This window comes from Protopterus annectens, chromosome 3.part0, assembly GCF_019279795.1.
Source record: "Protopterus annectens isolate FY-2018-M chromosome 3.part0, PAN1.0, whole genome shotgun sequence".
In the NCBI taxonomy this organism is placed as follows: Eukaryota; Metazoa; Chordata; order Ceratodontiformes; family Protopteridae; genus Protopterus; species Protopterus annectens.
In genome coordinates this window covers 492,715,208-492,739,203 of record NC_056731.1, presented here as the reverse complement: position 1 = coordinate 492,739,203, position 23,996 = coordinate 492,715,208, and the positions used below count along the sequence as shown (strand labels likewise).

The window sequence follows — 23,996 nt, the reverse complement described above, 5'->3', positions numbered from 1 at the left end:
GTACAAATGTGTCAATGTGAAAAAAAATCAAGCTGGCTTCTTTTTTGTCATTTCTAATCCTTCTGTTTCAAGGAGCCATGATCATCCTCCTAAACCTGAATTATAACTGGCATGCTCCCATCTTTCCACATCATGGGAAATTCCTCAAGTTGGGAGTTGGCATTTCCAGTTTGTAACTTTTCCAGCTGGCTTTACATCTCTTTCAAGGCTGTTAACCAAATGTCTGCTCTAGCCATAGGAGCTCTGAAACTGAATCCTTTCACATCTACCCTTTTACTGATACAAGTCTATTCTAGGAAGCATTTGCTGGATAGTCAGTCTAGCTATAGTTGGTACCCTTTTGAACTTGTTAGGGTTAATGCTGACCGTGATTGTAATGAAATAATTTAATTTTAGTATAAGCAGATTTTTTTTGTGAGCAGCACCGGACATATTGCAACATTAAGTGCTTCTCACTCAGAACTGGATAGAGGACTTGAGATTTACTTTTGTTTCAGTAGAGCCTGCGGGATGAAGACATGGAGTCCGTTGATGGTTTCTTATCCCTTTCCTAATAAAACAGCTTTACTGGTGAGTAAACACAATGAGTCTGAATCTATCCCTTTAACTAGCACACCTTATTAGATTATGACCGCACATCTTGTGCTCCTTTGCAGTTATTGTCAGCACAGGGGATTTTGTTCCGTGTTCAGCAGATAATGTGCATCTGCTAAAAGAGATTTTGGCAGTTCTTACCTTTTTAAGCACTCAGAGGGCACATAAATAAGCAAGATGTCATGTGGACATACCACCTCTGCAGGTTTGGCTTGAGCCTTTGGAACACTGCTCTGTCCAGTCATGTTCCCTTACAAACAGTCCACCTGCCAGGCATTGACAGAGTGTTTCTGGGCAGTGCATCTGGATTATGACTAGCAATTCCATCTGATAGTATTGCAGGTGATAACTCTGGAATAGGGACAACCAGACTGATACTTGTTTGTGACTGAAGAAACTGCTTAGGTGCACACATTCTAGGCAGAACACAGGACACATTTTTAAGAAATGGGGCTCAAGCTACCTTACACATATCCTCTAATCTATAATCAAGAGAAGACATGACCCTTTGGATTCTTGTACCATAATGTTGAACCTGACAGCCATGCACTCCCTTCTGCAGGACTTTATAGGTTCATAGATGCATACTAGGTTAATGACCACTAGGGCATGTATAAGCCTAACCATGCAACTCCAATGTATCACACAATTTATTGTGCCTTAGATGTTATTTTAAGGGATTTATATTAGGGCATGATTTAATGAGTGCCTGTTTCCAATGTAGACCTAGGTGTCAGACCAGGGATGAATTCCCAATTTCCGATTTCCCATCTTCTAGTCCTGTTTGAGCTTGAATAGGGTTAGGGAAGGACTCTGCTTCACATGGATGGGAAGCCTATTCCAGAGAATGGGGATTATCTGAGAGATATACCTGTCCTTCCAACATGTCCTATTTAAGTTGATAGCAAAGTTTAAATCTTTAACTCTAGTAGTTCTGGTGTTTCTTATGTAGATATGTATGTCAGGTATAAATTGCCTCTTGGCAATCTGTAGCAAACAAGTGTAAAGAGAAAGGCCTTTGAGGCAATCTGCACAGAACATTTTGTTTGACCTGTATTCTTTTTTCGAGGAACCTCTGTGGGCATTCCAGTTGTTGCTTGTGCCTGGTCAGGTACATTTCGAAATGGGCGGTGTACTCGGTGATGGGTTTGATGAGGGCTGAGTACAGTGGCAAAATGATTTCTCTGGACCTAGATGCCATTCCCTTATTTATAAGTTGAGTGACATGGAATGATTTTTCTCTCTAGCTTAGAAACTTGTTGGTTGAAAGCCAGGTTACTAGCTACATGAGTCCCCACATCCTTGACTACTATGTCTACTTTTAGGGGTGTTTTATCAATGAGGTAGTTTCCTTGGGTAGTCAACTTCCCAAAATGTGATATTATGCATTTCTTAATACTGAGTTTTAGCTGTGGCTTTGGAAGCAACAATTATTTGTGTTTGACCTTCCTGTTAAGTGTTAGTATCTTGGCAGGTTTCTATGAATGCTTCTAGCTTGCAATCATCTGCAAACTTGGTAAGCCAGATGCTTTTAACATTGGCCTTGACTTCTGAAAAATAGGTACCAAAGAGTAGTGGACCCACCAACAAGTCCTGGGGGAACTCCACTAGTGACCAATCTCCTTGTGGAGGTTGTCTCTAAAATCCTAACTTCCTGGGGTCCTGTCTGTGAGCCAGTTAGCAATCCAGTGAGTTACATAGGGGTTTCTGCTTAATTCTGTGAGTTTGTTTACAATGCCTTAGTGGGATATTGGATCAAATGTTTTATCTAGGTCAAGGCAAGTAGTAAGCACAATTTTTGCTCTCATCTTTTCAAAGAAGTCTCCCAGGTTCAGTAGGCATGACCTGCATCATCCTCTATGGGAGGAGAGCCTTTGATTCAGCAGCAAGGCTGTCCTATGAGTCATTTCAGATGTTAGGTTGAGAGATGAAATTCTGATACTGTGTGTGAATTTTTTTTCTGGTATGACATTGTCTTTCAGGAGACTTTTTACAAGGAAATCCTATTTTTGAAAATGGAAAAGATTTTGTATTCCTCTAGTAAAGATCTCATAATACCTATTGAGTCCAATTTCTCGGGTCCTCAAATACCTCATGCATCTATCTGCTTTTTGAGAGTCTGGTCTATTTTTATTTATTTATTAAGTTTGTTTACCAGGGAAATACATGGTTTGCAGTAGCCCAGGTGAAGAAATTCACAAAAAATAAAACTGAAGAAATTCATAAGCATGGAATAATCACAGACGGTACAGAATCCCATATATAACTGAAACAAAAAATAAATGTCTGAATATCCGTGTGTTCTGACTGTCCTTCTCAAACATTTTAGAAATCTAGAGTATATTTTAGTGCATTTATTAAGATTGTATTTGCCTTAATATTGCTACAACTCAAGTGCTCTAGGTTGCACTGCATCTAAATTGTTTTAGTGGGTTTTAGCTGCTTTTCTGTATATATACACTTTTCTGTATATGTAGACTAGCTACTTATTCTACTGTATTATTGCCTCTTAAATCGTTTTTCAGTTGTGCACTTGCCTTGCTTCATTTAAAAAGTTTTAAATTGCTAATTTTGTAGAGTTCTAATTGCATTTACTGTTTATGGCTACACACTCAAGTGTGTTAGCCTTTTCTGTGTTTATTTAGTGTATTATTGCGTTGTTTAGCCTGTTTTAACCAAAAAAAAAATACTGTCTTGTTTGCTCGTTTCCATCCTTTCCTAGCTAGTATAGTCCAGATCCCAGGCTTTGCTGGTTTCAGGACTTTATTTTCTGTGTTCAGAGCTATTCAGACTTGGCTGTGGTAGACGGAAGTCCTACTGCTTACCAGTGGGATTGGTGAACATTGTACTGCCTGTCGAACACTAAAGGAGTGGTTTACAGCTCTGAAATTGTAATTTTAGCCATTTTGGGCTGATTTCTATCCCTTTAAACTTTCTGGCTTAAAAACACATGCGTTTGTAAATTTTTCGCATCGTGCAGCACCGCAGGGCCACGGTTAAACTGTTGCAGGTGCCAGAAAGTGTGCTCTTCAAATTTTCCCTTAGAACTAGCTAGTCTCTCAGTAGTAGCACTAAAATCTGAACCCCTGTGACTAGCACTTGCTGTAGAACCTGCTGGAAAGCAGTAGGAAGCCTTAAACTGATACAAGCACTCCACTTTCCTTGTTAATAAGGAGAAATTAATTGTAGGCACTAAACAGCCTATAATTACAAAGTACCTTGAAAAAGTAAGGGAAAACAGCTCTTGTACTTTACAAAAAAGCACCTGAACAGGCATGTCCAAGGGTCAGCTTCCGATGATTTCTCCTGTCCACCTGTTGAATCTGGGCATACTGGGACAATGCAGCAACTGCCTCATGTACACAGACTACCCTCTCCTCCTACCACCCAACACTACAATCTGCGAGAGATGCACTTACATAGCCAAACTGGAAACAAAGCTCTCTCCAGCCAAGATTGTGCTAGGCAGTCAAGAGGAGAAGGTTAACACCTGCACTACACCTCAAGCAACACATAGCCCTTCAAAAACCACACCATCAACACCCACACATAGCAACACTAAACCCACATATGTGGAGGCCCTTAACATTAACTTGCCAAAGCAACATGGACCTCCGAAGCTGAAATGCAAACAAACACCAGTCACAACCAAAGTGACACATAGCTCACAACACCAGTGTGCCACCCAACAACAGCAGATAAGGCAAGACAACGTACCCAACACTTTAGTCATAGGTGACTCTATAGTGAGGCACACTGATGCCCCACTCACCAGGCTGAACAAGGAGAAAATTACAGTCAGCTGCCTGTCTGGTGCCAGGATCCGCCACATAACACATGCACTAAAGTCACTCCACAACAAGTACAGATACGACTCTGCCATTGTCCATGTTGGAGTGAATGACTTGAAACGTACCTCCCTGGACTACATGAAAAGAGACATGGAAGAGCTCTCGGATCATGTGGCCCAGGCAGGTATGACCTTAGCCCTGAGTTGCATTCTGCCTACACCCAGAATGATACCACAGTATAAAGACAAAATGATTGACTTCAGCAATTGGCTAAGCTTTTGGTGTCATTCAAAGGGGATCCAGTATCTCTCTGCCTGGGACGACATAATCAAAAAACCACAATGCTTTGCCAGAGATGGTCTGCACCTGTCACCCCTGGGATTCAGGTTACTGGCTAAAGCTCTTGCCACCCCTATAGTGCCTTTTTTTAGGCAAGGTTCAAAGGACAAAACCACCACCCTAACAGATACAAGCATGCAAAATTTGAAGGTAATGCTACTCAATGCTAGAAGTCTAAACCTCAAAATGTACTATCTCGAGGCACTCCTAAAAATGGAGAACATCAATATCTGTGCAGTAACTGAGACCTGGTTCAAGGCTACAGAGAGCACCCCTGCAATACCAGGGTACAACTCTTACCACACTTTTCGGCCACCAAACCAAGACTGAAACAGTAAAGGTGGAGGAGTGTCCATATTCACCAAGGATATTCACACCTCCAGGCTAGTTGCCCAACACAATGCATCTGAAATTCTCCAGGTGCAACTTAACACTAGGTAAGACTGCAATCCAAATTGTAGCTTGCTACAGATCCCCCACCATGCTCCAAGATTCTCACTACACCTTTCTAAACATACTGGAAAATGTTAAGATACAACCAAACACCCTAATACTGGGTGATTTCAACTACCCTGCCATTAACTGGGAAAAATACTCCGGTACCAACACCTGTTCTCAGTGGTTCTTGGAATTCATAAATTCCAATGCCCTGGATCAGCTAATCCATTGTCCCACCAGGGGCTCCAATATCCTAAGTCTGGTCATTACCAACATTGGAGATAGATGCGCCACACCAGTGGTCACCCCCTCATTGGTCAGGTCTGACCATAAGCAAAGCACCCTTGACATCCACCCCCCCCCCAGTAAGGAAACCTCTGTAAAAAAACTTCTCCAAAGCCAACTTCATGCTACTCAAGTCTGAAGTGACAAACTTCATGACACCCATGCAGATGGGAGCTGAAAGGTCAACAGCTGAATCCTACACTAAGGCAGTGTACAAGCACATCCACTCGTGCATGAATCGTGCCATCCCAAATAGAACCAAGATGCTCTCCTCCAAAAAAAGGAAGCCAACCTGGTGGTCCCCTGCCATAAACAAACTATACAACAGAAGAAAGAAACTGTTGCAGAAAAGAGGAAAATCCCAAGATTCAAAAAACTCCCTTACCAGCCTCAGTAAGAAGCTGAGATCCCTCATAAAGTCTTCCAAAGCTAGTTACGAAAAAAAATTGCCAAAGATTCCAAAGGCAATCACAAGGCATTGTATAGTTATGTCCAGAATCTAAATGGCAATGCTCAGATATGCTCTGAGCTACAACAGAATGACATTAAATATACTGATCCCAAGGATATTACCAATATCCTGACAGATCAATTTAGTGACAACTTCACCCCCTAAAGGGCCCATCTCAATACCAAAAGATTGCCAAATTCCAGTAATCACAGCCACACAGGTAGAAACTGCACTCTCCAAAGCTAAGAATACAGCATCAATGGGACCAGATGATATCCTGAGCTGTGTACTACATGAACTACAAAATGAACTGGCACCTCACCTAAGTGTCATGTTTAATCATAGCCTCACCTCAGGCTTTGTGCCTACTGAGTGGCACACAGCTACAGTTATCCCACTCCACAAGGGGGGGATCCACCTTGGATCCCGGGAACTACCCTCCCATCAGTCTGATGAGCCTGATCTGCAAGGGCATAGAACGCATTATCATGGAACTTATAAACATAGACATTGGCAACCTTCAAACACTGGATCCCACCCAGTTTGGGTACATGAAGGGCCGATCTTGTCTCCTGAATTTGAATGACTTCTTAGAGTAAGTCTCCAGAGCTGTGGACGAGGCTAAGGTGGTCCACAGCCTATCTGGACATCGCCAAGGCCTTCAACACCATCCCCCACAATGGAATCATAGATAAACTTACTAAGCTGGGCATAAATCCCTATGTCACTCGATGGGTTGCCAACTGGCTTACTGACAGAACCCAGACTGTAAATGTAGCCGACTTCCAATCCAGCTCCAGACAAGTGGAGTACCTCAGGGTTCAGTCCTGGGACCGCTTGTTTGGCATCTACTTCTCTGAAGTATAGGCCAACACTGAGGGACTCTGGCTAACAAAGTTCGCAAATGGCTGCAAACTGGGAACCATTATTGAATCCCCAAATGATGTGGCTATTCTACAAATGGGCCTTACAGAAACAGATGCTTGTTACCAGATTCAGGGGCTCAAGCTTAATGCCAAGAAATGTATAGTTATCCCCTTTGGGAAAAACCATGTACCCATGAATTACCACATAGGTGGCAGTACACTAAACACCGAAAGTGTAATGAGAGACTTAGGGACATAGGTGGACAGTGGTCTCACCTTCGATAACCACATCACCACAACAGTCAGGAACTCCTTTTATGTGGCACACCTCATCACTAAGAATCCAGAAAAAAGGAGGTCATTGTCCCACTGTACTCATCCCTCATAAGACCCATTATAGAGTACAATGCCCAGTTTGGTATGTGCCTCACAAGTTATCTGCAACAGCTGGAAAGGCCGCAGAAATACCTCACTAAAAGTATCACAGGCCTAAATCAGATGCCCTATGCTGACCATCTAAAAAAAACTACAGCTTATACTCTGTGGCATATCATCTACTCCAAGGCGATCTCTGTTTAACATGCAAGGCCATGTCAAACTCTGAGCTGTTGGACATGCTCCACTTAAAGAAATCCCAGTCCCTCAGAGCCACATGCTCCAGGGATCTAAACCTTGTCATCACAATGAATAAAACATGCTGGAGGGACAGGTTCCTGACCCAGAGACTTCCCATACTCTAGAATAGTCTGCCCATACATGTCAAGCAGAGCGCTTCTTTGGCCCTCTTCAAAAGGAACCTTGATGATTGGATGGGAGATAGGAAACTCACCCCGGGGATTACGTCAGTCATCCTGCTAGACAGGGGTCCAGGGAAGTAAATATTGTGGGAAGAAATATCCAGGGAATTGTTATGGCTAGGCTTGTATAGCCCCTAGGGCTGATAGCCTAGTACCAACTTATGAAACAGTATGTAAATATTAACAGAGTAGAAAAACAATTGTGGGTTAATTTTATTACTAAAATGAGAGGGAAGTAGTAGGTAAGAACAGATGGTCAAATTAGAAGTGATGGAGGTGTGGAAGGAGGTATCTCTTATGCTTTGCTCTGAAAGTGGGGAAAAAGGAGACTTCTGTGTATGTGTGTGAAGGGGGAATTGCCAAAGCTGAGCTGGGCTCTAAAAGTTGATAGCGAGACCAGTCAAAGGTTGCTAGGTGTGCTTTGAGGTTTTATGTATTGATGGTGGGTCTGGGTCTGAATGTAATTAGTTGGGAGGGGGAGTTTTTGGTGATAGCTGCAAAATCTGAAAGATATATTGAAGATACTGAAAGGGTTAAGGATTAGCAGATGCAGGAGGGAGCAGTTGCTGATTTGGAGTTTTGGATGATTAGCACCACTAACTGTGTAAGGCTGATATTGGCTAGGAATTCGGCAATGTCATCTCCCAGGGGACCTAGGTAGTGTAGGTTAAAGTAATCTGGAATAACAATATTTTTATAGTCGTGGGAAGCTGATATGAACATTAGAATAAAATATTTAAATTTATTAAGATAGGAAAAGGAAGGTAAGTAGAAGGTGATTGTTCTTCCAAGAGTGCAGTTTTAGAAGAATCCATTTGGTTCAGAATCTGAGGTGGTATATGCTTGAACATTGATAGTTGGGTTATGGTGTTTTGGTGTTTGTTTTTTTTTTTTTAAGAATGAGACTGCCCCCACATTGCCTGTTGTCAAGTGTCATGTCTTAAAGGTATTTGTAGGAGGGAAGTAGATGCTGAAAATTCTGGTTTGTTTGTTTGAGTCATGTTTCAAGAATATATCAGCTAAGTGGTCTGTAAGGAAGGTGTTTATTTGGTCAAGTTTATTAGAGATGCTTTGGGCATTAATAATGAACAAGAGATTGTGTTGTATGGTGGGAGTGACCTGGACTGGATTCAGTGTTGGCTCTGAGGAGGAGTATGAGCAGGACTGGAGGGAATGTATAGGTCTGCTTAAGAAGCTTGAGGTGAGGGTGTTGAGGTTTGATAGGTTTGGAGAAGATGAGATAAAGGGAGTGCGAAGATGGAATTGTGCTGTAGTGGTAGGTGGGAATGAAGTATGCAAAAGTGAGGTAGGTCTTGCGATTCAAGTGAGTGGTTGTGGGGATTTGTGGTAGGCTAGTGAAAGGAAGGTTAAGAGTTGGGAGAAGAGTTTGGGTTACCAACATGGGTTAAAGGGAAGAGGATAAGATGGTAAAGGTGGGGAAACATTGTGTAGGGAAGAGGTAGAAAGGGAGTTCTGAAAGCAAGTGGCAAGAGTCTATGAAGTTAGGACAGGATAAGATGGTGTACATAGGAAGATGAAGGGGTTGAGAATGATGTGGGGTTTTAATGGATTTATGTTTGGATAGTGATGAAATTGGGTGAACTTTTTAGGATGGGAATATATCACATTAAGATGGTTGAAGTGGGATGCTAGCTTAGTGAAGTTGTGTGTACCTTTTATTGAATGTTCAGAAGTGGGAGGGAGGAGGCTGAAAACAGTTATGAGCAACTTGGAAAGCCTGGGGGGTGGCTAGAGAGTGAAGCAGAACACACCTTCCTCCAGTTGGTATCAATCTATAAAGGTGTGCATGGTGGAAGCATGGGATCTATAGGTCAGACAAAAAATGGGAGAAAAACTTTAATAATTAAGGGGGCTTAGTTTAAGCTATGGTTGTTCACATTCAAAAGCAAGTGTGCAAGGTGAACTACTGATTTAAAAAGCTTTTGAGTAAATGAAGCCTGTTTCCTTGGGTTATGAGGATGCACTAGTAAACTGCACTTTGCCAAGATGGGGAGTGAGGAAGCTTTGAGTCTTTACTGTCTTATTTTAACACATGGAATAGTATTGCAGTAATGAATTTGAACATGAGAATACATGCCTTGATAGACTTGCCCAAGAGTGGTCATAAATTGCTTTTACTTTGTTAAAGGTTGAACTGCTGTTAAAGTAAAAAGGGGGCTTAGGACCAACTAAGGATTTCCTCCACGTACTCAGCAGGTAAATCTAGAGCAAGTGACTGTAAGAAAGTTTAGGGGAATTAGTGAGAGAAAATATTATGAAATAACCTTATAGTTTAGGAAGGGGGAGAGACTTGGATAGAGGGAGAGAAGAGAGGGAAGTAATCCAAAAGTGAAAATATTCCTCTCAGTGAAAAAGCACTTTACATTTACACAAAGCTTAACATTAGAGAAAGCATTCAAAAACTTATTTTAAATGGCGACAGGAAAAAATCTGTGCATCATATTAACGACAATATGTCCTTAAGAAAATATGATTACTATTATTATTTTAGTAAACACAAGAATTAGCTAATTAAAAACAATGCATTAAAAAAATGTAATGGATAGTTGAGCTTATTGTCATACTCAGCACAAACTAGTTAATACCCTAAGACCACTATAAAGCATAAAATGAGCTTGCAGTCAGATATAATTTGCAGAAATAAACACGTTTGCATACATTTGTAGAAAATAGAATTAATCACAAGTCAGCACATTAATTACATCATTTATTTAAAAGAGGTAGGTTACATGTTAATAAAATGCCATAATATATAAAATGAAACGATCAAAAACCTCCTTACAGCTCAGCAGAGTGCACTTTAAATCTAAGGGTTCCTTTCATCCTATGACCTACCTGCAAATGGGGAAAGAGTCAGAGTTATGGAAGATTGTGCTGTAAAACTTTATTGAAATAAGGTGGTGTAGGTGTTAAAATACCATTGATTAATATATGAAGAGGGGTGTAGAAGACTTCTAAATAATGCTAAGTAGAGGTTGGCCCTTGATATACCTTCCCTCTAGCTGGAATTAGTCCATGACGGTGTGCATGGTGGATGCTGTGGGGGAGATAGAGGGCAAAAAGCCTAAGCACATTAACTGTCGGACAAAATGGAGAAAATGTAACTAAGTCCCTTTGATTGTTAAAGTTATGGGTGTTCACCTTTAAAATCAGAAACAAGCTGGCAAGGCTAATGACGGACTCCCCTTGCAAGCTTGTAATTAAATGCAGCCTGCTTCCCTGGGTTAAGAGGATGAGCTGTTAAATTGCATTCTGCCAAGATGAGCGGGGTAAGGAAGTACTATTTAACAGATGGAATAATGTTTCAGTTATAAATTTGAACAGGAGATCACATGCTTTGACAGACTTGCCCAGGAGCAACTAGAAATTGCTGTTACTTTTAAGTTCAAGTTTGAACTGGCGATAAAGTAAAAAGGGGGTCAGGACCAGCCAAGGATTCCCTCTGTGCGTCACTGAATTCCTTGGTATTTTCTGTCTCAGATAACCAAACATTCTGTCAGATGTGCTGTTTCTAGAACAGCTGCTAGAACTGCCTAGATGCAGTCTCAGAATTTACTAGATGAGGTCAAAGCTGAGATTCTAAGTGCTTTCCTGGATAAGGTGGTGTTCTTTTACCCCTCGTCTGCTGAGGTCAGTTTAAGGTGTAATGAGAGGGAAGTTATTCCAGAAGATTACCCACATTTTCTACCTACCTTGCAAAATAGGATAGAAACTTTTCTGCCAGTCAGAAATCAAATAAGCCTTCTTAGCTAGGCGTGTCTCAAGAAGAAAGAGGGTCCTCCCAAGGGCTAGGACTATCTCAGAAAACAGAAATGAAGATGTGGCCTCTTGTGAGTTTTTCTCTTCCCACCCTGGCAATCATGTAAAGCTATCTCAACGTCTAAATCTTAACTTTCCTGTCTGACACCAGACACTTGGTGATTCATCCCTATTTTGTTTTTCACAAATATAGGGTTTGAGAACAAATCATTCTTTTATGCCTAAAGTTGTTTACATTGAGCCACGCCATTCATCCCCGTATTTTTCCCCAAAAACCTAAAAATGAGGAAGAAAGAATTGTACACACACACGGTGTCCACAGACAATCTGGATACTATTTTGGAAGTAAAATAAACTTCAGGATTGTTGATCAGCTCTTTATTTCCTCTGATGGTAATAAAAAGGGACACACAGTGTCAAAACGTTTCCAAAAGGTTATACTGTGCTTTACTTATTATCTTTACAATAAAAAGACACTCGCTGGCTATGTCTGGGCCCTACTGTAGCAGGACTGTAGGTGCTTCTGTGGCATTCTGGAAAGGCATGCACCCTAGAAATAGGTTACAGGCAATGACTTGATCATCAGTACACACCTTACTAAGCACTACAAACTAGATTACTTTTCTAGGTCCAGAGCAGGTTTTGGCAGAACTACTCTCCAGAAGATACTGGACTCTCTTCCTTCTTCCTTCACCCTCTTTCTGGCTTTCCAAGCTCTAGTATTCCTTCCATGGAACTTGGACTAGTACAACAGTGAAATAATGATGAATGTAGTTCAGTTGTGTCAGTAAACTGACCATAACAGTAGGTGTTGACATAGATCATTGGCATAGCAGCAACGCCATCTGTGCATTCCATTTTTTTGTGATTTTGATTTTTGACAGGGTATGGATTTATTTGCTTTTCTTTTCTCCTAGCATGTAGCTACCTGTCAGGGTTCAAGCCTTCCTGTTCTGAGACAAGAAAGCTCTGAAGTTTTGGCTCCCAAGCTACTGATTTTCTTTTTGTTGTCCTTGTGCTGTTCAGTGAAAAGGGTGCTTGGAAGGTACCCTAAAGCTTTGGAAGCTGGCATGAAGTTCTGGTACTTGGCAGGATGTGCCATATAGCTTAGCCTACTACAGCAGTGCTGTAGTTAAACATCTACTGTTATGGTAAGTTTACTTACACACCTGCACTTAAACTCAAGACATAACATTAAAGTTTTTGAGCCTAGCACTATTCATTGTCTCCATATGGAAAACTGAAATGTATTCTGTCAGACGTGCAGTATGATTATTAAGGTCCTTGTGTTACTCTTTTCCCTTTCAGGGAGGTTTGCCTGCATGGATATTAAAGAAATCCAATGTTGTTCTTCGATCTAGTGACCCAGGTAAGATTCTTGCATTTAAAAGGCATGTAATTTACTGCTTTATAACTGACAATTTTTAGATATTTGAGGATCTGAGCTGCAAACGTTAGCGCCACTCTGGATTTAGAACTTTGTTAGAGTGCAGAGTTCTGTCCCTTCCCATTCCATAATGCACTGCTTCTTTCCGTCTCTCTTATTCTTTGCCATTGTGAAAAAAAAAATTGGTACATTAGTAAATTTACTAGACTGCCTTACAGAAATATATGTATTCATTTATGTGATTCTCCCATTATGTACTTTGATAATGCTAAAGGCAGTCTCTTTCTCTCTGTTGTACCTTACTTTCATACCATGGAGTCTCTTATTGCCTTATTTATGATTTCAGTTACTACATAAATGCTTTTCTAGTCTTTGGGCTGTAGCATTTTTCTTCCGTTTTCCATTTAGAAATGTCTTTTTCTTGAGAAACTTTTTCTTTTAAAAAAGAGGGACACGTCTCTGTCTTAGTGATGGAATGTTTAGATGTTCATTGTGTTTCACTGTTGCAGTCATTACACTTGGGTTATCCCCCTGCAAGCTCCCCGCAGTTGGCTCGAGTTCCAAAGTCTTGGTCTGGTGTCGGTTGCTGTTGCCTCTTCCCTGACGTCAGAGCGCCAGGGGTATAAAAGATGCAACCAACGCCATTTTCTTCCGTCTTTCTTGCGCAGTGCCCGAAGCAAAAGCAGTTTGTAACTGCCGGTCGGCCGACTCCTGAGATTTTCAAAATTGAGTTTCAGAACCGAAGTCTTCAATAAAGCTAAGTACCCCGTTGGGGAAACTTTTTCTTGCTCCAGACCGATGTCAGTAAAAGTTAATAATTGTATTTCTTGTGGGAAGCAAATACCTAATAAGGACTTTCACTCTTACTGTATTCCTTGCCTAGGCCCTGACCACGACGTTATTAGTTGTCGGTTTTGTGCTAGATTCAACAAACACACTATTAAATGTCGGTTTGATTTTGCTTTACATTATTTTGGCCGAAGGTTTAATTACATAATGCCGTCGTAACAACTGATGACCGGAATTTATAAAAAATGGAAAGACAAAGAAAAGGACAGGCATCCGAGGTCCAAAACCAATGACGAAGCCTCTTCTAGGCCAGTCGCCGGTTCTCAGTGAGACACTTTCGCAGCCCCTGACACTTGCTACCTCAGAGCCATAGGCCCTATCCGACAGCCATGTGGAGACACCGAGGCTTGTGGAAACTCAAGGTATTGGGCCTACGGAAACTATTCCCTCAGATGGGTCCAGAGCCACTGAGCAGGCATCGGCTTCTGAGGGTGTTTTCAGACCTTTACAGCTTACAGTTAAGCCCACTACAGCAGCCAAGGCAAAGTTAAAAACACCATTAAAGACAAAGAAACAAGTACAGAATTCTACTGAACAGTCATCCGTGGCAAAGAAACAGATGCTTAAAATGGTCGAAGACCTAATTACTTTAATCAGGGGTTCCCATCCCCCTCCTGACAAAAGGCCTAGGCAAGACACTGACTGATTCCTCTGACCAGGTTTCCATTTCCTCTGATTCCTCTTCCGACCAGGGATACTCTCTCCCTCCTTATGAGGACTCTGATGCAGAAGAGTCTATACCTTCAGCCTCTCCGCCTGAGGATTATTCTTTTGGTGAAACCCTGCACACCATGAGGGAGCATTTCCATTGGGAGAGCCAGGATTATTCAGAATCCAAGAAAAGGCTCAGAGACTTTCTTTTATTGCCCCAGCACAGGCCCCTGGCTATTCCCCCTGTGCTTGATATTGTTGATTATGTTTTTTCTGAATCCAGTCTGACTCCTGATTCTTTACCCCCTGCACCAGTCAAGCCAGACAGGTACTACAGGATCCTTGACTCTCATAAATTTCTTTACAAAAACTCTGCTGCAGATCCAGAAACAATTTCTCAGGGTCCTAAAGGGGTTAAGGCTTCCACTGCTAAAAATCCTGTCCCCTCGGATAGAGATTCCAGAGCTCTGGACAGATGGGGGAAAAAAGTTTACACTTCTGCTACTTTAGCTCTAAGGGCTTTAAATTGCCAGTTTCACATGCTTACATATCAGCAGTATCTCATGTCATTATTAAATCAGAAAATGGTTTCAGTCTCAAAGTCCTGACAGTAAGGAAATGCAGGATTTATTGCATGCAGCTGAACAAGTGGGAAAGCATACTTTACAATGTGGTTTTGATTCATTAGAGGCTTCTTGTAGCGCCACAGTTACAGGCTCTGTTATTCGAAGGCATGCTTGGTTGAAAGAACAAAGTTTACCTGACCGTGTTAAAGTTAAATTATTGGATGCTCCACTACACCATGATACTTTGTTTGATGTTAAGGCAAAAGAGGTGTTAAAGAAAATGGAGGATAAATCAAAATCAATGCAGACAGTAAAGGATTTCTTACAGGTTCAACCACCCAGGTTTAGCAGAAACTGGCCTTCAAAAAATTGTTCCTTTCCAGTGTTAGACAGGCCACAAAGAGGCAGATACAGACGCCCAAGAGGAAGATCTCAGCCCCAAGGCTCCTACAGACCTAAACAATGGGGTGCTTCAGCCCCCAAAGGAGGGGAAAACAAATCACAACCTTATAGGAAACAGTCCCAATGACTTCCCTGTACAGATGCCAAGCACTTTCCTTTTGGCAGCACCCCGAGGGGGAAAGCTAGCACTTTTCTCAAAAAATTGGCACATAATCACCCAGGACAAATGGGTGCTGAATATTGTCTCTCAAGGTTACAGGTTCCACTTTCACACACTTCCAAAATCAAGAGGTATGCCAGACCTTCCACAGAACCAATGGGCAGAGGTGCAAAAACAAATTGTTGCTCTCATGGACATCGGAGCTATTCAAAGAGTACAACAGCAAGAACAGGGGCACGGATTTTACTCAAGACTTTTCTTAGTACCCAGAAAGGACAAAGCCTGGAGACCAATACTGGACCTGTCAATCCTAAATATTTTCCTGGATGTTCCAAAATTCTAAATGTTAACACTACAGCAGCTTCTACCCATGCTGGGCAAGAAGGCTTGGCTAGTTACTTTGGACCTCAAGGAGGCATACCTGCATGTCCCAGTCAGACAGACTTGCAGAAGATACCTCAGATTCATAGCAGGCTCAATGCATTACCAATTCTCTGCACTGCCCTTTGGCTTATCTACTGCACCCAGGGTCTTCACAAAATGCCTGGCACCAGTAATTGCATTTTGCAGACAAAAAGGAATTCAAATATATCCCTACTTGGACGACTGCCTTATTCAAGCAGAGAGCAAGGACGTTCTACTAAAGCATATGGCATTTGTAAAAAGATTACTGATTTGCCTAGGGTACACAGTAAACGAAAAGAAATCAAAACTAGTGCCCTCTCAAGAGATAATATTCCTGGGTGCAAGCTTAAATACAACTGCCCAGATGGCTTATCTCATGCCAGACAAACAAAGGCAACTGACTCAATACTTTCAACTGATGGCAACAAAGACCCAGCTCCCTGCAAGAAAAATTCTGCAGGCCCTGGGCTTCATTGCGTCCTGCATTCTATTAATTCCATATGCAAGACTGCATATGAGGAAACTACAATGGTATCTAAAAAGTGTTTGGACTCAACATTGTCACAGCCTGGAGACAATCAGAACTTTAATTCGTTGCCTACAACAGGAGTTTCGATGGTGGTCACATGCCTGTCACCCCAACAAGGGACAGCCTTTCACCTTACCCACAGCCAGGCAGACAATAACAATGGATGCATCGGATTATGCCTGGGGGCACATATGGCAGGGAAATGTATTCAGGGCACGTGGCCCAAGGAACAAATGCATCTTCACATCAATCAGAAAGAGATGCTAGCAGTACAGAATGCCCTGACAGCTTTCAAGGACCTACTACATCCAGGACAACTACTAATAAAGACGGACAATACCACAGTTATATGGTACATAAGCAAGCAAGGGGGCACACATTTCTACCCCCTATGCAGGCAAGCCATGACCTTGTGGAACACAGTACTAACCTATCGGGTACATCTGCAGGCACAATTTCTGCCAGGAACAAAAAATACATTGGCAGACAAACTAAGCAGAAATCTCATGGACCCTCATGAATGGAAACTAAATCCACAGGTGTTCAGCATGATAACAAGGAAATGGGGATGCCCAGACCTAGATCTTTGTGCCTCCCCTCACAATTGCCAACTACAGAAATTCTGCACAAGAACTTATCATTCTCAAGCATGGAAAGTGGATGCTCTGTCATTCAGCTGGAAAGCTCTGACAGTCTATGCCTTCCCACCAATGCCTCTTCTTACCAAAGTGCTCCTAAAGAGACAAGAAGGGCCAAAAATGATCCTGATTGCCCCAGACTGGCCACGCCAGCACTGATACCCAATCCTAAAGAGCTTGTTTCAGGGCCCAGCTTGGCCTTTACCTGAAATTCCTCATCTTCTGACTCAATAAAACAATCAGTTTCTGCACAGTCAACTCAGAACCTTAAATCTGGCAGCATGGCAGATAATGTAGTCACTCAGACTGCACCTCTCTCTCTAAAGCTGTTATGGATGTCATTTTAGAAGCCAGGAGGCCCAGCACTAGGAAATCTTATGCCAAAAAATGGAAGAGATTCTGTGCTTAGAACCGGGCACAAGGGCTCGACCCACTTGTTCCAAATATATACCTCAGATTTTACAATACTTAACTGAGATGCTGGACAAAGGCCTATCTTTCTCATCAATTAAAATCCATGCCTCTGCCATTTCAGCTCATTACAATACGGAACCTCCTATTTTTTCACATCCTCTACTAAGACAGTACCTCAGAGTGTCAAAAAACATAAGACCCCCAAGGAGAGCACCAGTACCAACTTAGGATCTCAATTTTGTTTTAGAAAAACTCACACTGCCTCCTATTGAACCAGCCAGCACAGCCGATATAAAATTCTTATCATGGAAAACTGCTCTGCTCCTAGCAATAACTTCAGCAAGAAGAGTATCAGAGTTACAGGCATTAATGGCTGTGGAACCTTTCATCATTTTTCACCAGGACAGGGTTTCTCTCAGGACAAATCCAACATTCATGCCAAAAGTAGTTTCCAATGTGGCCCTGAACCAAACCATTCATTTACCAACTTTCTACCCAAATCCCCAGAATAATGGGGAGAGACTTCTGCATGCTTTGGATATACACAGACAGCTACGATTCTACCTGGACAAAACAAAAGCTTTCAGAAAAACTGAGCAACTGTTTGTAGCCTATGCTTCAGGATCACAAGGAAAACCTATCACAAAGCAGACAATTTTAAAATGGATAGGACACTGCATCCACTTCTGTTATGTACAACATGGCAAATCAGTGCCTAAGGTCATTAGGCCACATTCTACCAGAGCAACAGCCACTTCAGCAGGCTTTCTCAGAGTAGTACCAACCAAAGACATTTTAGAAGCTGCAACCTGGAGCTCAGTGCACACTTTCACCAAGCACTACCACTTGCCTCTCTACTCTAAATCCAGAGCAGGCTTTGCCACTGCAGTCCTGCAGGGCCTGGTAGCCTCTCCAAATCCAATCTAGACCCAGCCGCCCAACCTCAGCTTTGGGATTCAACCCAAGTGTAATGACTGCAACAGTGAAACACAATGAACATAGTACAGTTGTGTACCTACCATAAATGTAGATGTTCAAGTGTATTCAGTTTACCCACCCACCATCCCCCTTTACGTTGCTGGGACTTCTCTGTACTTCTCAACTCTATACAACCTGTGTGGTGTATTTGCTTGTAGATGAAGGAAATGTTTATATTAGTTCATGCATGCTTTTTCGGCATAATTTTATTTTTTCAGCCTTCCTATCTGGGGGCACCTGACATCTGGGGCAAGAAAAACTGAAGAAAATGGCATCGGTTGCATCTTTTATACCCCTGACGCACTGACGTCAGGGAAGAGGCAACAGCAACCAACGCCGGACCAAGACTTTGGAACTCGGGCCGACTGCGGGTAGCCTGCCGGTGGATAACCCAAGTGTAATAACTGCAACAGTGAATACACTCTAACATCTACATTTATGGTAGGTACACAACTCTACTTTCCTTTCCTATGCTGTGGTTATGATCATTGGACTTGTACCCCAGGCTGCAGAATGGACTAGTGCTTTCTGTATTTAGACAGTACTTAAATGTGTGAAGTTTACATTTTTTGTACAAAAATATAAAAAGGTGCCAGCAGCTTTAACACTTGCTTGTAGGTTAAGCAGTCAGTGGTTACCATTATCCCCCCTGTGATTGTCCCAGGTACAGGAAAATGAAACTAATGTTATTTGCAACTGGCAGTAATCATCAGAGCCTCTGTCCTGACAAAAGTGTATTTATCCATTAATAACAGTCCTTTGTAGCAATGTTACACAAGTAGCTGCATCTGATACTTGGTCAGCCAGTCTATACGTGGGACATAATTTTTGGGTTTGGTTATATGGCCTAATAGATATGTCACCTGACTTTTGATCAGAAGAGTATAATTTTGAACCCTACCATGATTATAAAAATCAGTCTTGTTCCACCAGATTGCTGATAATTGTAGTTTATTTTGTAGTAATATAGTGAGCACCATAGTAGCATATGTAAATATTACAGCAGAACACTCAAACTAATATTTATTTATTTACATTTGTTTACCGGGAAAGTCCATCTGGACAGAGGTCATTTTCAGCAGAGCCCCAGGGAGAAAAGCTCTACAAGTAACAGTAAATTTTAATGCAAGAATTACAATAATCAATAAAGTAAACAAAATGTAGTATACATAAGAAAATACAAATTTGTTACATCATGACAATAAAACCTAGGCTTTGAACTTAGCTAGTACTATTTGTAAAGTATGAGTTATGTCAAAATATAAGATATACAGGCTGGTAGGAATAAAAGATTGAACACAGTTGGATATGGTTGGGGTATACTGTGATGTATCAGAGCATTCACGAGGGGTTAGTACAGGAACATAGCCACTTATTTTTTAGATAAGCTTTAAGTGATGACTTAAAGTGGTTAGTGGATGAGATTGAGAGATTGGAGTTAGAAGAGAGTTCCATATACCACATATGTAGCTGGAAATGCTTTAAATATATATAACAATATAATTTGTCAAATAAGCAAAGGTACGAAGGGATCTGAACAAGTCATGAACTGAAACTTAACAGAGCTGTGTTCTCAAACATACATATTACTTCTTGTTGAGTGATTTTCCTCTGGTAACTGTATCCACCCCTTCAGTGTTGATTCCCACGCCTTGTGCCACCCAAATAATAATTATTTCAGGTGCCTAATGATCTGTTCTCTCTCTCCGAAAAATCTTCACATTCCATTTAAAAAGCACATAACATTCCCTTGAGAAAATCACAGTTTTCTTTTGAGAGCTGTTACTCTGGCATATCCCATGCCTAGCCTGCAGGTTATCTAAAACTTCCCTTTCTGCTTTTACTGATTTAGCTGTACAACATCAGCTGGAATCCCCTCACATCTTGTACATTCTGTCCATATGGAATAAACATACATTGCTGATGGGTTCTTGCAATACCTGGTCATGTGCTATAGTGAAATAAGAAAGCTTTTGTTCCCAGTGATAAGTCAAAGTGAAAATTCAGTGGCATTTTTCTCCCCGTCATTAACTCAAAAGGTGAAATTCCTGAGTTAACATTCGGTAATGTCCTTATTCCCAACAGAATAGCTGGCAAATGAATGACCCAGTTAGGTCCGTTCTCAATGCAGTCTTTTGCAAATCTTTCCTGAATGATTCTGTTCATTCCTTCTACCATTCTGTTAGGCTGTGTATGATATGGAACATTAAATCTGTGCTGTATTCCTACCAGACGGTGCACTTTCTTCATGACTTGACTTGTGAATTGAGTGCCATTTGCAGATTCAATGATCTGGGACCACCCCCATTATGAACAAATATTGTTCCATAATGCAAAAGCTTTAGTTTTTGATGCCATGTCCTTTGTGGGAATAGCCTCCATCCACTTAGTGAAGGTGTCCACTACTATCAACAAGTAGTGGTAGCCCCCTTTTGCTGGGGGAAGAGGTTCTGCAAAATCTATCTGTATAGTGTACCATGTTCCCTCTGAAACTGGTATTCTTTGTAACCGAGGCTCCTTTAACACAGGGTGCGTCTGCAAACGTATTATGCATTCCTCCTGTGTTTCCTTCCACAGCCTTTTTAGCTGAGGATTCTAAAACTTCTGCTTTGTGATGCCTAGCCAGCGATTTTGGTACATAGGACAAAAGTGCCCCTTGCTCTGTTTTCTTATATATACAACTTAACCCAGGAACTGGAGTGGCCACTTCACATTGTGCTAGTTCATCAGCATCTCCCTGCATTCTCTGAATATTCATTAAATCTACTTCAACTGATGAGAGCTTGTGAGATTATACCTTCTACCGTGTTTTCTTCACCGTGCTCTGGATATAAAGGAACTCTCTCTTTGGTAGTTTTTATGCTGCCACATCTGGTATGGAATTGCCAAGAAAATGAAGCTACCTTGCAAATGCTCCACTAATTTTTTTCCCCTCTCTAAATCATATAATTTCTTTAGCACCTGTGCATACTGTAAAGGTTTACCTTTGTTGTCTACAAATCCCCTTCTGACACAAATATCTAAATATATAGTGAGAGCTGTTACTAGATAAGAAACATCACTAATAATATTCAACTGACTGTCTCCATACTGTTATAGCATATAAAATGGACTTGAGCTTGTGGGTCTCTGGTCCTGTTGTGTTTGTGTAAACTGTGTATCCTGTAGAATATGTACCAGCTTCACAAAATCGTGAACTGTGTCTACATGTACACATCAGCACTGAATTGATCGGACAAAGGTGAATTTGGAATTCTGTCCATCTGTCTCTGACAAATACGTGGGGCCCCTCGTACAGCGACTGTTGCGACAAGTAATTTTTTCTCCAACATCTATTTAAATACTTTTCTTTTCTAAAGCTGTAATCCATTTAGAGAGTGTAGCCTGAGTCACAGCTCTGTGTCTGTCTGAATACACTAGGGTCTTGGCTGTGTGATGTGGTGTCTGCACTATTATTGGAGAGACCTGTGTAATGAATTCTGACTGCTGAAGTGCCCAGTTTACAGTTAACAAAGGTGATAACCCTCCTCCATGGAGGATAACATTCTGACTAAAAATGAAATGGTTCTTAGCTTAGTCTGAGTGCCTTGGGGTTAGGTATGTGAGTATTTCTGAAGCAGGACCACAAAGATGCTGTTCTTTCCAATTGCTGCTTGCAAATAAAAAAGTTGTTCTGATAGTGGCATAATCAATTTGATGACTATTAAAAGTTTGTTTCAGTGTCTCCACTGCCTTCTTTTGTTTTTCTGTCCACACTACAATCGTGCTATTGGGTAACTTTGTAGTAATCATTTTGTACGGAGGGTCTGTGAAAAGTGCATAATCTTCTATGAATTCCCTATTAAGGTAGGTAATGGCATGTTTAAAATAGACTGCACTCTTCCCTGCATGAGGTTCTAACCTGGGGATGTAACTGTCACCCCTAGAAATTTGACTGCTTGTTATTTTAACTTCATTTTACTAGCATTTACCTTAAAAACCAGCATTTTGTAGGGTTGATAACATATTATGTAGTATCTGCAAGTGCTCTTTTTCTGTTTCTGTCTGTATCAGGATATCATCCATGTATTGTAGTACTTTATCACAATAAATTAATGGTTTTACTACCCATGCCAATGTTGGATGAAACAATATAGGAGAATTTACAAAACCCATTGGTAAACAAGTCATTAAGCACCGTGTATCCTCAAAGGTGAAAACATTTCTGTGAGGACTCTGCTAATAGTATAGCAAAAGTTCCATTTACTAAATCAGTAACTTTAAACCATTTGCTCTGTGGATCCAATCTGACTGCCATCTCAGGTGTACCAGGCCCCACATGTGCTGCTGGGGTGGTATATGTATTCAGTAGTCTTAAATCTAATACTAATCTGTAGCTGCCACTGTTTTTTACTGTCCACATGGTTGAATTTGATGGACTTGCTCCTTTAATTATCATTCCCTTTTCTTCCCAATCCATAAGGCATCTACAGATGTCTTTCTCAGCTATTCTTGTAATGGGGCCCTGTTTCTGAAAGGGTGGTAGCCTGTCTGCTCTTATATTGGCAGAAGCAGCTAAACCAGAACCTGTCTTATATGGATACTCTTGTATTAACTGATGTTTTAAATCCTGTGCCTCATCTGAACAATCTACTGCACGCAACTTTTTACAAATGTCTTCTGTTTGTACCACTAAACATATCACAGCATCTTTATTTCTCTACAAGATGTTTATTATTGAAGTCCAAAACACCACCTAATCCTGACATAATATCCATTCCAAGAATGGTGCTGTCATGCTGAGGATGTAACAAGAATTTCAGTTACTTTCTTTCCATGCCGATTAGCTTTATTCAAAAATCTGATTTCCAAAGGCTTGCTGCTCACTGCACCACTTTTGACCTCTCAAATCCTGTTAACACATATTAACAAATCCTAATAGCATCATATCTATACTTGGGTCCTCTGGCAGAGGTCTATTTGTAACTGAAATGGATGGCCTTGTATCAATTAACACATTGTTCTATTGTTCTTTACCCATAAACAATTAAATATATGGTCTGCCATTTTTGCCTATTTTAAATAATTTCAGATACACTTACTGATTTTGTGTCTGGCTGCTACTCCCCTTATAGAGATTTTGAAAGTCATTTTCTGTAGAGCTAGCAACTGCTCTGTTCTGAGCTACAGAATGCATTTAGTCAGTACTCTGTCCTGAAGTTTATACATCACTGTCACTGACTGCACATGACAGAGCTGTTTCTTCAGGGCTAGTATCATTTCCTGCAGTCTGTTTCCCCACCAGAATTTTCTTTTGCTATTTACATTCATTATTGACAACTTTTGATTGTTTCTGTGCTGTATTCCTACTCTGCTCCGAAAATATTTTGCATGCTGCTTATAGTAAAACTTTTGCATACACTGGTTTTGTTTCAGTCCCTCCTGTACTTGCCTTTAATTTGCAAGTGTTAATTAGAAAATAGATAAAGACATTCTACTTTGTAATGTATGACCTGTCAGTCAGCTGGTGATGGACCTAAACCTTACAGTGGAATATTTCTCTATGGTAGTACAGTCAGTTGTGGATCACTGTAGCAGTCCCTGTTAATGCCATGGGATTCCACCTGGACCTCACCCAGTGTCACCTCTACCTACACCCAGTCAGTCTATTCATTCTGTGAGAATGCAAGCTAGTTA

At 41.2% G+C, this 23,996-nt stretch overlaps 1 protein-coding gene across 3 annotated transcripts in view; it reads left to right on the top strand.

Annotated features, from left to right (window-relative positions):
- LOC122796444 (beta-galactosidase-like) overlaps positions 1–23,996 on the top strand; it is a 1,102,950-nt gene that overhangs the window by 253,300 nt on the left and 825,654 nt on the right. For all 3 annotated transcript variants that reach the window (XM_044064918.1, XM_044064917.1, XM_044064919.1), the window contains exon 4: positions 12,650–12,710. In XM_044064918.1, coding sequence (XP_043920853.1) covers positions 12,650–12,710 — 61 coding nt within the window. The remainder of the gene's footprint in view (positions 1–12,649; positions 12,711–23,996) is intronic.